This window comes from Lutra lutra, chromosome 16 (genome assembly GCF_902655055.1).
Source record: "Lutra lutra chromosome 16, mLutLut1.2, whole genome shotgun sequence".
In the NCBI taxonomy this organism is placed as follows: domain Eukaryota; kingdom Metazoa; phylum Chordata; class Mammalia; order Carnivora; family Mustelidae; genus Lutra; species Lutra lutra.
In genome coordinates, this window is record NC_062293.1 from 13,563,225 (window position 1) to 13,579,250 (window position 16,026).

Below are 16,026 nucleotides of genomic sequence, written 5' to 3' on the forward strand. Positions count from 1 at the left end.
TGCCAGGCTACTGATGAACAAAAAAAAATTATAGAAAGAAGAGGTCCTAGAGTTTTAAAAATTCAGGTAACAACAAGGTTGATATGACTCCTAATGGATGTAGAATGTAGTTATAGTAAATATACAATTACAATACAGAAAATAAAATATGTTGAATACCATGAAAAACATTTTTAATATTTGGCATAGACATTGCAAGTCAATTTATAAAATGTAGAACAGCAAAGTGGAGTGAAGTAAGGCTATTTCATTATTATTATTATTATTATTAGATCTGAGAAAGGTTTTTATTTCATGGTTTTCTTTGTAATTTTTTGTTAGGGAAAATAAAAACTTATACAATGAGCCATCAATGTTTCACTTATATGTCTTCACCCACTCTCCATGTGTCAATTACTTTGAAGTAAATTTCAGACAACATATCATAGATTTCAGTATGTGTCTCTAAAAGATAAACTTCGAAAAAAGTTATCTAAAAATTCCTTATATCACCAAATATCTAATCAGTCCCCAATTATCTATCTCATTTATTTTAACTAAATCAGAATCCAAATAAGGCTCGTACTTTGCAGTTGGTAGATACATTTCTTATGGCTCTTTTTTCCTTGACATTCATTTGTTGACAAAATCAAGCCAATCATCTTAGTTTCCGAGAGTCTAAATTATGCTGATTGCATCCCTGTGGTGTCATTTAAGAGGCTCCTTTGCCCCTAGCATATCCTGTAAACCGGTAGTTAAACCTAGAAGCTTTTGTAATCGAGGTGACTTTTTTTGGGGCAAGAATATCTCAGAGGATGCTGAATCATGAGGCACACAGTCCTCCTGGTTCAAAACCGAATCTGAAGGCAAAGCTATGCAGACAGCAGAAAGATCAGTGGTTACCAGGCGTTGGGATGGGGAGGAGGGAGGAATAGGTAGACCACAAAGACTTTTTAGGGCAGTAAAATTACTTTATATGATACTACACTGATGAACACAGGTCATTATACGTTTGTCAAAATCTGCAGAACATACAACACCAAGAGTCAACCTTAATGCAAACTACAGGCTTTGGGTGACCACGTGTCGATGTAGGTTTATCAACTGTAACTAATGTTCCACTCTGGTGGGAGATGTTGGTAGAAGGGGAAGTTGGGCATGTGTGTGCGTGCTGTGGCGGGGGGTGGCATGGGGGGGCACATAGGAACTTTCTGTACTTGCCACTCGACTTTGTTATGAACCTAAAATTGCTCTAAAAAACAAAGTCTTTTAATTTAGAAGAAGAAAAGAAGTCTGAACCCAAACAGAACTAGTATGAATCTGAACTTTACCACTTCTTGGCAATGACTTTAGACACTTTACTTAATCCATTTCAGTTTCAGTTTCCTTGGCAGAAAAATGGGGATAAAAATAGTATTGTGGGGGCGCCTGGGTGGCTCAGTGGGTTAAAGCCTCTGCCTTCGGCTCAGGTCATGATCCCAGGGTCCTGGGATCGTGACCCGCATCAGACTCTCTGCTCAGCAGGGAGCCTGCTTTCCCGTCTCTCTCTGCCTGCCTCTCTGCCTACTTGTGATCTCTCTCTCTGTCAAATAAATAAATAAAATTAAAAAAAAATAGTATTGTGTATGAACACTGAAGATAAAATGTATAGAGAACACAGGACATGTTTTTAAAAAACAATAAAAACAATGCACAGCACACAGAATACTCTCAGTGTTATTTTTTTCCTTCCTTTGGCTAAAATGGCACATGACTGAAAAATCAGAAAAAGCAATTTAACGTAATGAGGAAACCTTGATGGGTCAAAATCGCAAGGAAAATCTTGAGTCAGTCTATGGCTTTTCTCAGATTTCTTAGTTCGTTGCTATCTCATTTTAAGATCTCTCTTAAAAATTTGTCCTGAAACACGGCAAATTATGAGGCAATTTTTCTTTGTTAAAATAATTTAGCCTAGAAATTGACCATCCATCAAATATTCATTCAGAATAAAGTTAATGATTATTAGCAAGTCCCCAAGGCACACAGTACATGAATTACTAATTTTATTTAAGTTCTTAGAGAATGAAAATTTTCAAATAGCACAAAATCAAGACTAATGCATTGATTCTAACTTTTCTTCAAAACTTTTTCAGCGGTTAAATTTAATCAGGACCCTAATTACATTAATTTTCAGGTACCCGAATAAACCTCATGCTCCACAGCTCGCTCTTAGTCTTGGTAGTTTTTTTTTTAAGATTTATTTATTTGACAGACAGAGATTACAATTAGGCAGAGAGGCAGTCAGAGAGAGGAGGAAGCAGGCTCCCCGCTGAGCAGAGAGCCTGATGTGGGGCTCGATCCCAGGATCCTGGGATCATGACCTGAGCCGAAGGCAGAGGCTTTAACCCACTGAGCCACCCAGGCGCCCCTAGTCTTGGTAGTTTTGAAAAAGTGATAAGGTGTCAAAATAAGCTATTTCCACAAGAAATACTGCTGGCTAAATATAAAGATTTTCACATTCTAAATATAACTCCTTACCTGTAACTCCTGTAAAATGGAGGCTGCCTCCTTCACATCACCGTTTTGTTCTTTAATAGTTGCTAATGTTTTTGTCAGTCGAGCACGCTCAATTTCAACATAAATCTACAAATATGAGAAATCTGTATTATCAAAATTGCCATGGAAATGTGTTAACATTTTAAAGATAGAGTTATTCGAACTAAGCCCAACAGTATTTATCCCGCAGTTACTGTGCACTTTATTCTCCATGTACAAATACAGCTGTTATTATGTTATATCATGTTATTAAAAAGGGATCAAAAGAAATACAAATGGATTCTGGCAAGACGGTGAAATTTTGAAAATTAAACTTACACTGTGAATATGCTGTTACTTTTTTTTTTTAAGTAAGCTCTACACCCAACATGGGGCTCGAACTCAAACTCCAAGATCAAGAGTCAACTTGCTCTATGAACTGAGCCAGCCAGGCTCCCCAATACTCTTTATTATTTTAAATAGTATTATTTTAAATAGTAGAGTGAAACCTTAACCATCTCAAGATCAGGCTAGGGTGAAGAATTAGCTTTATCTTTGATTCATTATTACCACATGTAAACTTGGGGTAAGATCACTAATTCCTAGAAAAACGTGGATATATCAAGACTGCCACTATTTTAATATTTTCATTTGGGGGTGCCTGGATGGCTCATTTGGAAGAACATGCAACTCCTGATGTCCAGGTCATTTGTTCGAGCCCCGTGATGGGTAAAGAGATTACTTAAAAATAAAATCTTTGAAATATATATATATAAATAAAAAAATACATTCATTTGTATATGGGAAGATACCAGAAGGAAATGTACAAAGATAATGGTTCAATCAAGGTGATGATCTATTTTGTGATCTTTAAAAATATATACAATTGAGGAGGGTATGTGCTATGGTGAGTGCTGCGAAATGCGTAAGCCTGATGATTCACAGACCTCTACCCCTGGGGCAAATAATACATTATATGTTAATAAAAATAATTTTAAAAATACACACCTATTGATATGTCTATATAACAATCCCTGAAAATAGAAAAGACAGGGCTTTCCACTGTGAGTTAAACCAATGGAGAACTTACCTTTCCTTCTGTAACCATTCGTAGAGTATCAATTAATCGAAGTTTGATTGGAAGGTCTGTGATTTCCTCAACATAAGTACAACACTGTTGAACCATTTTTGCAACAGCCTAAAATAATAAAAACCATTCATAGGAGTCATTCCTTATATAGTTAAAAAGAAAGTATTTCATTGATGGAAGAGCTATGTTCAAATCTAGTCTTCTCAAGCAATCCTAGAAATGGAAATGCCTATCAAAAAAACATAAGGAGTGCCTGGCTGGCTTAGTTTGTAGAGCATGCAACTCTTGATCTCAGAGTTATAAGTTCAAGCCCCATGTTGGGTGTAGAGCTTGTGTTTAAAAAATTCATGGGGTACCTGGGTGGCTAAATTCGTTAAGCAACTGCCTTCAGCTCAGGTTGTGATCCCAGAGTCCTGGGATCAAGCCCCAAGTTGGGCTCCCCGCTGTAGGGAGTCTTGCTTCTCCCTCTCCCTCTCTCACTGCTTGTGCTGTCAAATAAATAAAATCTTTTAAAAATTTTTAAAATGCCTCTGATAGGAGGCGCCTGGGTGGCTCAGTCAGTTAGTTGAGCAGCTGCCTTCAGCTCAGGTCATGCTCCCAAGGTCCAAGGAGAGAGCCCCGCATTGGGCTTCCTGCTGCTCACTGGGGAGACTGCTTTTGCCCCTCCCCCTCGCTAGTGCATGCACTCACTTTCTCTTAAATAAGATCTTGAAAAAAATGTCTCTGATAGCTAAGAAGTACTGAACACCTAGTAATAAACTCAAAAAGGTTAGGAAAACCTCAGATGAAAGACTTTACCCCTCTCCACTACAAACAGTGAACTGATGACACAAAGGGGTATCTGAAGATGTCTATTAGAAGGCTTCCTAGGGGTGCCTGTGTGGCTCAGTGGGTTAAAGCCTCTGCCTTCAGCTCAGGTCATGAGCCTGCCTGCCTCTCCGCCTACTTGTGATATCTCTGTCAAATAAATAAATAAAATCTTAAAAAAAAAAAAAAAAAAGAAGAAGAAGAAGAAGTCTTCCTAGATGGGGTGCCTGGGCAGTTCAGCTGGTTAGGCATTTGCCTTCAGCTCAATTATGATCTCAGGGTCTTGAGATCGAGCCCTACATTGGGCTCCTCCTTCACCTCTCCGCTTAATGTTCTCTGTCTCTCTCAAATAAATAAGTAAAATCTAAAAAAGGCTTCCTAAATAGCTTTTTATTTTTTTGAGACCAAGCAAAAAAGCACAGAAGGAGCTGTAAAATATGAAAGGGGAGAGAAAGAGAAAAGAAAAGCAGAGTTCAACAGTGGCTGTGAACACAACAGAGTCACAGCCAGCAGATACTGTGACTGAAGAAAAGAATCCGGGGCAGAGCAGAAGGTTAAATAGTTCTACCCCTGGGTAGGGAGAAGAAGCCATGGTCACCCATAGGCCCCTCAATAAAATATGACATTGACGGTCACGTACCCCCGCCCCAGGTTCCTCACAGATAATATGAATGGGTTGGACTACATTACCTCTAGCTCTAACATTCTATCATCTAGGTCAGAGGTCAGCAAAACATTTCGGTAAATTTCAGTAAGTATTTACATAGTAAATATTTTAAACTCTGTGGGCCATAGGGTCTCTGTAGCAAATACTCACCTTTGCCTTTGTAACTACAAAGCTGCCCATGAGTAACAAATGGTTAGCTCTTTACAAAACCTTTATTACAGAGCCAGCAGATGGGATCTGGTCCGTGGCCTATAGTTTGCAACCTCTAATACAGATTCTAAACAGCATTATCAATCATCATAATAATTGAGAATAATAACTAGGACTCTCTGTCATCAAGGAAATGCATATTTCGTTTAAGAGAGCAGAAAAGTAAACAATACCTTCTGTCAACTATACCTCAATCATGCTGGAAAAAAAAAAAAAATCCCATGGTCTATCCTGTGAAGATTTCCTTGAAAAACAATATTCATGTAGCTCGGGTCGAACTTCTAATTATCTGAAAAACTGGCTGTTCAGAGACACAGGAGTTCCAGAAAGTGAAGGTTTTATTATAAAATAGAACTCTTTCAATAAGTGCAAGGCTCTGGGACACCTTGTATCTCAAAAAATGATCCCTGTAACACTAATTATAACCAGGATTTAGGGCATACAACTTAGTAATTCTAAAAGCTGTGCAAAAACTACATTAACAGAAATCAGATAGAGTACAAGAAAAACAAAACAAACAATTACATCAATATTCTAATGGTAAGTGAACACCCTGCTGTTCCTTGAAAAAAAATACAAGTCATTAGGTAAGTCATGGTTGGAGTGAGGCTTACCCCCTGGGCTCAAGTGACAGACAGTGAATTAGAAACCATTAATTTTAAGCAATCTAGAAAAGGTTATTTTAAGAAAATCATTACTTTCTAAGTCTGGTCAAGCAAAAAGAAAAGTTTTAGGTAAAGAGTAATTATGGGAAAAGGAGAGGCACATTTTGAGTCCTTAAGCACTTTCCAGAGCTAAGACGACACGTGTCACAGTGAAGAGCCCCACTGCAGCTGTGGTCACTCCATTAGCCAGTTGCAAGACTGGCTCAAACTCTTTTTCCTCTAGGAAGCGTCCCTGACAAACCTAATCAAAACCCTCTCCCCCTCCTTTCATGTCTCCTAGTGCCACTCACTGTTCCATGTCATTCACTCTATATTGCTGTGTGAGTGTGTGACTTATTTTTTTTTTGCGATCTTATTTATTTGAGAGAGAGCGTGCAAGAGAGCAAGCTGGGGGAGGAGCAGAGGGAAAGGGACAAGCAGAGTCAGAGCTGAGTGCAGAGCCTGATGCAGGGCTCCATCCCACGACTCTGAGATCATGACCTGAGCTGAAATCGAGAGTCAGCTGCTCAACCCACTGTGCCACCCAGGTGCCCCTATGTGTCTAACTTTTACAAAACAAGTCATCCTGCTAAAGATGTACCAATGTCACTTGTGATTTACATTGTGCACTGAACTAGAGGTTACCTGGCTTACATATAAATGTCTTTTACATAAAAATGTCAGTTTCTCAATCAGAAAAGCAACAGTCCTTTCTACTAGCTCTGAAATGTTATGACTCTATTAATAATCCATGTTTTTGGATATGTGCTTTGAATGGCACTAGTACTATAATAAGCGCATATTTTTGTTTACTTTAACCCAGGGTGCCTCCAGACAAATAAATAAGCAGCCCTTTCCAAACTGTCCTATAGAAAGCAAACCTGTTAGCACTGGGGAGGGTATGTGTTATGGTGAGTGCTGTGAATTGTGGAAGACTGATGAATCACAGAACTGTACCCCTGAGACAAATAATACATTATATGTCAATAAAAAAAATAATAAAGTACTTATCTCCTGCAATAGGAAAAAAAAAAAGCAAATATCTTAGCAAATCAGAGGAAGGGGTGGTGCCTGGGTGGCTCAGTTGGTTAAGTGACTGCCTTCAGCTCAGGTCATGATCCTGGAGTCGCGGGATCGAGTCCAACATCGGGCTCCCAGCTCTGCAGGGAGTCTGCTTCTCCCTCTGACCCTCTCCCCTCTCATGCTCTCTCTCAAGTAAATAAATAAAATCTCAAAAAAAAAAAAAAAAAAAAAAAAGAAAGAAAATCAGAGGAAGACAATGGTTCAGCTATGCCAGTTTCTCAGCTGACTCTATGATAGCCTCTCACACCACAGACTTGAGCAGTAAAAGACACATTTAAATGAATTTCATTCATATATACTAGACTGCCTCAAATCTATATTAATTTTAAATCTTATTTTTAAGTAATCTCTACACCCAACGTGGGGCTCAAATTCACAACCCAGAGATTAAGAGTCATGCACTTTACCAACTGAGCCAGCCAGACACCCCTCCATGTTAATTCTTTTTTAAAAGATTTTATTTATTTATTTATTTTAAAGATTTTATTTATTATTTATTTGACAGACAGAGACCACAAGTAGGCGGAGAGGCAGGCAGAGAGAGGAGGAAGCAGGCTCTCCATGGAGCAGAGAGCCCGATGTGGGGCTCGAGATCAGGACCTGAGCCGAAGGCAGAGGCTTTAACCCACTGAGCCACCCAGGCACCCCTATTTATTTATTTGACAGAGAGAGAGAGATCACAAGTAGGCAGAGAGGCAGGCAGAGAGAGAGGGGGAAGCAGGCTCCCTGTCAAGCAGAGAGCCCGATGTGGGGCTCGATCCCAGGAACCTGAGATCATGACCTGAGCCGAAGGCAGAGGCTTATTAACCCACTGAGCCACCCAGGCGCCCCCCTGCCCCATGTTAATTCTTGACAACGAATTATATGTGTGCAAACTTACCTAAAGACACACACACACACACACACACACTTTATTTTTTGCAAAAAATAATTTATTCCACTCTAACACTAAGTTCACTCTAGCAGTAAACTAATTAATAAAACAAGAGACTTCAATAAGAATACCTGTTTTTTCCTTCTACTTCTGTTTTTCCTTCTACTACTACCCTATTTTACAATGTTAATACCTTTATTTGAAAGCAAAAAACAGGGGCGCCTTGGGTGGCTCAGTCAGTTGAGTTTCCGGCTCCTGATTTTGGCTCAGGTCCTGATCTCAGGGTTGGGAGACCCACCAGGCTCTGCGCTCAGCGGGGAGTCTGCTTGAGATTCTTTCTCTTCCTCCCCCTCCCCACACCACATGCTCGGGCATGTGTGGACAATCTCTCTCAAATAAATAAATCTTTTTAAAAAATAAATAAAATAATAAACACAAAGACATGGAGCCACATGGAAGTAGAACAAAGCTGCACCAACACTCTGCACCATTTGTAAAAATATGCAAATATATAAAAACTAGAAGAAAAAACATAAAAACAGCTGACATAAAAGTATGGACAGAATTTTTATAAACTGTCTAGAATGTAATGCTGACTTAACAGTAAATTTAAAAGCAGATTCATAGAACGGTTTTCTAAAGTCCTTATTTAAATGCAAATGTAGTCATGAACTCACTTGTTTTAACTGACTCCGTCTTTTTGACAAAAGCATAATATTTTCATTAAGTAAATCCCATTCTTTAGCCTCATAGCACATCTTCACTACTGCAACTAAGATGCGGGATGTAGACACCATATCAGAAGCCTGTAAGAATGAAAATATACTGAAGTTAATGGAGCACTATTAAATGAAATTAATGATAACTGAGGTTTTTTTACTCCCATCTACTCACAGTGCGGGTCTGTTTCTCCAAAGAGAGAAGGGTTTCAATGACTTCTTGAAGTCTTCCTTCCTAAAACAAAAGATAAAAATGAACAATGAGAACACTACCTCCAACACCAAAACAAATAAACCAGTCTAAAATGAGATGTTTCTGACACAGAAAAGAAACAAAAATTCCATTTTAGTATGTGTGCTGCCGAAGCGAGCACCAAAAATTCCATTTTAGAGGAAAACGGCCACCCCCACTACTACTATTGGTTGGTTTTTCTCCTCTTGGTAGTGCTTGCTTTTAGGTGGACTACCTACCTAAGTCAGTGGTTCTCAAAGTAGGACCTACAAGCTGTTTTTAGCATTTCAAGATGCCTAAGAGAAACGGAATATAAGAACAATGATTTAACACCTGAAAAAAAGTCAAGTCTTTGTTTTGGATTCTAATTGATCAACTCAGTGTGGTAACCAGATTATCTGGTTCTGAACTGAGAATCTAAGTGGCATTCACACATACCTTTGAAGAATAAAATGGAAAAAATGAATGATTTATGAAGTCACCACAACAAACACTTTATTATTTTTTTTAAAGATATTATTTATTTATTTGACAGAGAGATCACAAGTAGTCAGAGAGGCAGGCAGAGAGAGAGGGGGAAGCAGGCTCCCTGCTGAGCAGAGAGCCCGACTCGGGGCTCAATCCCAGGACCCTGGGATCACGACCTAAGCAGTGGGGCAGAGGCTTTAACCCAATAAGCCACCCAGGCGCCCCCATAACAAACACTTTAAAAACATGAAGTCTTGGGGCGTCTGGGTGGTTCAGTCATTAAGTGACTGTCTTCAGCTCAGGTCATGATCCCAGGGCCCTGGGATAGAGCCCTGCATTGGGCTTCCCGCTCGGCGGGAAGCCTGCTTCCCTCTCCCACTCTCCCTGCTTGTGTTCCTGCTCTGGCTGTCTCTTTCTGTCAAATAAATAAATAAATAAAATCTTAAAAAAAAAAAAAAAAAAAAAACCAAAAACACCCATGAAGTTTTGAGGAAAAACAAAAAGGATATTTAGTGATGAAAAAACAAGAAACCCTGGCTTAATTTTTCAATGACTTTTTTTTTTTTTTTAAAGTAAGCTCTATGCCCAGAGTGGGGCTTGAACTCATGACCCCGAGATCAAGAGTTGCATGTTCTGCCAACTGAGTCAGCCAGGAGCCCCCTAATTCTTCAATGACTTTAAAGTGAGTTATAATTGTGCTTAAAAGAAATGAAGACGGGGCACCTGAGTGACTCTGTGGGTTAAGCCTCTGCCTTTGGCTTAAGTCACGGTCTCAGGGTCCTGGTATCGAGTCCTGCATCAGGCTCTCTGCTAGCAGGGAGCCTGCTTCCCCCTCTGCCTCAGCCTGCCTCTTTATCTACTTGTGATCTCTCATTCTGTCAAATAGATAAACAAAATATTTTAAAAAGAAAAGGAGAAACAAAGACCACCTGAGACTATCCACATACGGTAGGCCAAAGGTCATGCTTTTAACCATGAATACCACTTTCTGTCAACTGACAATAACCTCTATCTCTCATATGCAAAAATATTTTTTCTGGGGTGCATGTCAGGAAATGGGAACAACAAAATTTAAATGACATAAACCTAAATGATAATATATCAGGACTAAAATAAGCTATCCTATTAAGAACCACATATTCTGAGTGGCTCAGCTGAGTGTCTGCCTTTGGCTCGGGTCACAGTCAAAGGGTTCTGGGATCGTTCTCTTGCTCTTGGTGTCTCTCAAACAAATAAATAAAATCTAAGAAAGAAAGAAAAAAAACAACTAAAACACAACACATTGTGATAAAAACAAAACCAGCTCCCAGCAAAAAAAATAGCAAGTACTTAAGTTACTAATATTAATAATAGTGAATGAATTAGAAGTGATGAGGGTTTTATTTTGAAATTGGTTTTCTAACTATAAATGAAATTTTTTTTTTTTTTAGATTTTTATTTATTTATTTGACAGAGAGAGATCACAAGTACACGGAGAAGCAGGCAGAGAGAGAGAGAGGGAAACAGGCTCCCTGCTGAGCAGAGAGCCCGATGCGGGACTCGATCCCAGGACCCCGAGATCATGACCCGAGCCGAAGGCAGCGGCTTAACCCACTGAGCCACCCAGGTGCCCCTATAAATGAAATTTATTACTATTTTTATTTACTTTTTTAAAAAGATTTTTTTTTTTTTTTTCCCCAAGGGGCGCCTGGGTGGCTCAGTGGGTTAAAGTCAAGTCTCTGCCTTCGGCTCAGGTCATGATCTCAGGGTCCTGGGATCAAGCCTCTCATCGGGCTCTCTGCTCAGCAGGGAGCCTGTTTCTTCCTCTCTCTCTGCGCCTGCCTCTCTGCCTACTTGTGACCTCTGTCTGTTAAAAAAAAAAAAAGATTTTTTAAAAAGATTTTATTTATTTATTTGAGAGAGAGAGAGGGCATGAGAGGGGAGAAGGTCAGACAGAGAAGCAGACTCCCCGTGGAGCTGGGAGCCCGATGTGGGACTCGATCCAGGGACTCCAGGATCAGGACCTGAGTCGAAGGCAGTCGCTTAACCAACTGAGCCACTCAGGCACCCCTAAAAGATTAAGTAATCTCTATACCCAATGTGGGGCTCAAACTCACAACCCCAAGATCAAGAGCCACATGTACCACCGAGCCAGCCAGATGCTCTGAAACTTATTTTAATGACATGCATATAGTACATGAGTATTACTCTTTTATTGATGAAAGAAACAAACAGTTTTTGAATTAAGGACACAAATAGTGTTTGGACTTTTCAAAATACTCTTTCCATATTTTCCAATTCCAAAATTCCATGAATTTTCTATGGAGCACAGAATATGTACTGTGCAGCCATTATTTGAACTTTAACTCTGAAATCTGTATGACTACTGTAATGAAATCTGAAACATGTATGATTACTAGCACTGCAACAATGTTTCCTATGCAAAGGGGGAGCATCAGTTCTGTGTACTCTCTAGATTCATGTGTATGATAAACGCTGACTAAATGTCCATCAGAGGAAAAACACAAAGAACAAATCCACAAATTCTTCAAAGTTAAAGACTAATAAATCATAAAAGATCAAAGAATCGGAGTGTCTGGGTGGCTGAGTCATTAAGTGTCTGCCTTCAGCTTGGGTCATGATCCCAGGGTCCTGGGATGGAGCCCCACATTGGGCTCCCTGCTCAGCAGGAAGCCTGTTTCTCCCTCTCCCACCCCCCTTGCTTGTGTTCCCTCTCTTGCTGTGTCTGTGTCAAATAAATAAAATCTTTAGAAAAAAAAATCAAAGAATTTTAGAACTATAAAGACTGCTGCAGATTATTTAATCCAATCATCTCATTTTAGAGTATAAAGACTATGGACTAAATAGCTCAGCCACAAAACTTATCAGCAGAACCAAAACCCAGGGCTCTTGCCTCCTGGTCCGATGTTCCCTCCACAACACCAAACCGTAACTAGTTTAAATCACATCTTTGCTTCCATCAAAGTAATTTCCATTCAGGAAATGGTTACTATCTGGCAACAAATACTGTTAATGGTTACCAGTCACTTTTGCGATTACTATTAGTCATGTGACTATAATCAACAAAGTATAGTTTATGGTATTTTAATTCAGAAGTATTTTTTTTGAAGATTTTATTTGAGAGAGAAAGTGAGAGAGATCAGAGCGCAAGAGAGAAACAGAAATAGACTTACTGCTGAGTGGAGGGCCCAATGCGGAGCTCAATCCCAGAATCATGACCTGAGCCAAAGGCAGACACTTAACTGACTGAGCCACTCAGGCACACCTGGAGTTTGGGTTTTAAAGAAGGGCCCTCGGCATGTGAAGGAATCACATACCAATCTAGAGCCCTGGGCTATTAGGTACCAACAAAACATCAGCCATCACCTTCTCAGGAAAGCATTCTTTTTTTTTTTTTTTTTTTAAGATTTTATTTATTTATTTGACAGAGAGAGAGATCACAAGTAGACAGGCAGGCAGAGGGGGGGCGGGAAGCAGGCTCCCTGCTGAGCAGAGAGCCCGATACGGGACTCGATCCCAAGACCCTGACATCATGACCTGAGCCGAAGGCAGCAGCTTAACCCACTGAGCCACCCAGGCGCCCAGGAAAGCATTCTTAAATAACTCCCCATAGTCAGTATTTAACACTTCCTTCTTTTACTCACAAGTCCACTGACTTTCTGCTTTGTAATGACTCCAAACTCTGTTCCATTTTAACACTGTCTTCCTTATCTCATTAGAATGCAAATTCTGTTAAGAGCAGGGACTGCATCTATACTGTTCCCCACTGCAACTCGGTCTCTGTCTCAGTGCTCGGTCCCTGCCGAAGCACATCACTTTGCTTCTGTAGATCTTACGGGACGTCCCTGTATCCCTGGCACCGGTTATTAATATGCACGTCGTGCCTCCTAAGTGGCCTAAAATTTCCTCCGGGTTGGGACCATGTTTGATCGTTTCCCATGCACCAACTTGTACAAAGTATGCTCTGACGATGACCAGAACTATAGATGACCTTAATGGCTTAGAATTCCTGATACTTACTGTCACACTAAGCAGGATGTGACAAGTTACATGGCTGGCAACTCAGTGCTATTTGAGGGACACTATCATCAACTTCATTAAATACAACTCCCTATCTTCTCATCATGCCACTTTTTTCTCCCATTCTTCCATGTTCAATGCTATGGCTAACCATCTTCCTTTCTTTCATACTTCTTTAAATTCCACCTCCTCGATCTTGCTTTTCAACTCAGAGGAGCGAGATGGTCAGAGCTATCAAAACCAACTCGTTAGGGGCGCCTGGGTGGCTCAGTGGGTTAAAGCCTCTGCCTTTGGCTTGGGTCATGATCCCAGGGTCCTGGGATCGAGCCCCACATCGGGCTCTCTGCTTAGCAGGGGAGCCTGCTTCCCTCTCTCTCTCTGCCTGCCTCTCTTTGCATACTTGTGATCTCTGTCAAATAAATAAAATCTTAAAAAAACAAAAAACAAAAACAACTCGTTGGAGCGGTGTCTCATTTTGTCTCATTGTGCCTCATTTTTCCCATTAAAATAGTCTTTGTAAATGAGGTAAATGACTAAAGAGTTTAACATCAATCTATGTTGGGTATCTGTAAGTCCTGTATGTTTGTGTCCTTTAACTCTTAAATGGATCCAATCTTTTAATGACTTGTTAAACAACATAAATAAGTAAGAAAAAGGCCAAGACCTGAAATTCAATGCCAATCCAATGGTTTCACATGACCTATTTCTTTCTTTCTTTCTTTCTTTTAAAGATTTTCTTCATTTATTTGAGATCATGACCTGAGCAGAAGGTAGAAGGCTAACCCACTGAGCCACTCAGGTGCCCCACATGACCTATTTCTTAAAGGGATCTTTTTGTCCAAGCTATTAACTGTCTTACACTTCACCTCCTCTTTATTTTTTACATTAACCTTGAGAAGAGGCTGTAGCTAACCAAATGGAAAGACATGAAGAAGGAGAACCAAAGGATATACTCAATTCAAGAATGTAAATAATCCCCAAATATCCACATACCAAATAAACCATAATCAAGAAGGTGGTCGTGATCCTCCTGTGTATTAAGAACTGCTAAGTACTACACAGTTACAGTTCAGAAAAGGCCTTCTTTAAATTAATACAAGGGTGAAGCACTAACCGTTACCAGGATGAAGCACTAACCATGAACTAGTTACCATGAACTAGTATCACTCTTACTATATCACCAACCTCAAATGCCAGTCACGGAGGCGTCAGAATGTAATGGGTAAAAACACAGGCTCTGTAGCCAGACTGCTGGGGTCTAAATGCCAGGTCTACCACCTTGGGCAAGACACTTACCCTTTCTGACTCTTAATTTTCTCTTCAGTGAATTGAGCATAGTAATAATTCCTGCCCCACAGAGTTTCTGTAAGGATTAAAGCAATACCTAGGAAGATACGCCTGGAATATATTATCATCATCACAACAGCTAACGTTACATAGAAAGTACACGACAGGGGCGCCTGGGTGGCTCAGTGGGTTAAAGCCTCTGCCTTCAGCTCAGGTCATGATCTCGGGGTCCTGGGATTGAGCCCCACATCGGGCTCTCTGCTCAGCGGGGAGCCTGCTTCCTCCTCTCTCTCTGCCTGCCTTTCTGCCTACTTGTGATCTATGTCCATCAGATAAATAAATAAAATCTTTAAAAAATAAAAATATATGTACACAGCAATAAATATTAGTGATTGGTGTCATTTGTTGACTGTTAGGTGAGTGCTGGGATGCAGAACTGTACTAGGTCACATAAGGGATTCAAATGGCCTAGATTTGGCAATTTTATGACCCACGTCTAGACTTCAGTTTGCCTTCCGAGGGTTTCCACTGTCTGTGCTTTTCTCATTGGGTACATTCTTATTAAGTTTCTAAATACATAATTTTTATCTTCAAATGTCTTTCACATTAAAAATAAAAAATGTCTTAAGGAAATTAAGTGCAAACCTAAGTCTCTTAAAGAGGCTGGAGGATGTAGCAAAAAGAACACTACCTACTGCCAGGAGCCCTGAGCCTGATCTGGCTTCGCTGCAGACCGTGGGTAAACCACTTAAGTGCAAGAACCTTAGTTTTCTCACAAGTAAAGTAAAAGCGGCAAAATTTTCTTTAGTTTTATTGATAGGCTCAAAGTACAAAACTGAAGAACGTATGCTAAAGTGTTCTCTATGGGCCCCTTGGTGGCTCAGTTGGTTAGGCATCTGCCTTCAGCTCAGGTCAAGATCCCAGGGTCCTGGGATTGAGTCCCACATCGGGCTCTCTGCTCAGGGGGAGCCTGCTTCCCCTGCTCCCTCTGCTGCCGCTCTCCCTGCTTGTGTGCCTGCACTCACAAAACGCGCTTTCACTCTCTCTGTCAAATAAATAAAACCTTTTAAAAAAATAAAAGACAAAACAAAGAAACAAATCTTTAAAAAAAATGAACTAGATGGTAAGATAACCATCTAATCCAAAACCTGAAGACTGTGGGTTTGCATTAAAAAATAAAAACACTTGGGGCGCCTGGGTGGCTCAGTGGGTTAGGCCTCTGCCTTCAGCTCGGGTCATGGTCCCAGGGTCCTGGGATCGAGCCCCGCATCGGGCTCTCTGCTCAGCGGGAAGCCTGCTTCCTCCTCTCTCTCTCTGCCTGCCTCTCTTCCTACTTGTGATCTCTGTCAAATAAATAAACAAAATCGTTAAAATAAATAAATAAATAAATAAATAAATAAAAACACTTATACCCTGCGATCCCCCAAGCCCT

General features: G+C 40.2%; 1 protein-coding gene across 1 annotated transcript in view; it reads right to left on the bottom strand.

Annotated features, from left to right (window-relative positions):
* PSMD12 (proteasome 26S subunit, non-ATPase 12) overlaps window positions 1-16,026 on the bottom strand; it is a 30,079-nt gene that overhangs the window by 10,830 nt on the left and 3,223 nt on the right. Inside the window, exons 2-5 of the mRNA XM_047708108.1 lie at window positions 8,763-8,822; window positions 8,546-8,674; window positions 3,584-3,691; window positions 2,497-2,601 (exon numbers count right to left, since the gene is read on the bottom strand). Of these exons, the coding sequence (XP_047564064.1) occupies window positions 2,497-2,601; window positions 3,584-3,691; window positions 8,546-8,674; window positions 8,763-8,822 (402 nt within the window). The remainder of the gene's footprint in view (window positions 1-2,496; window positions 2,602-3,583; window positions 3,692-8,545; window positions 8,675-8,762; window positions 8,823-16,026) is intronic.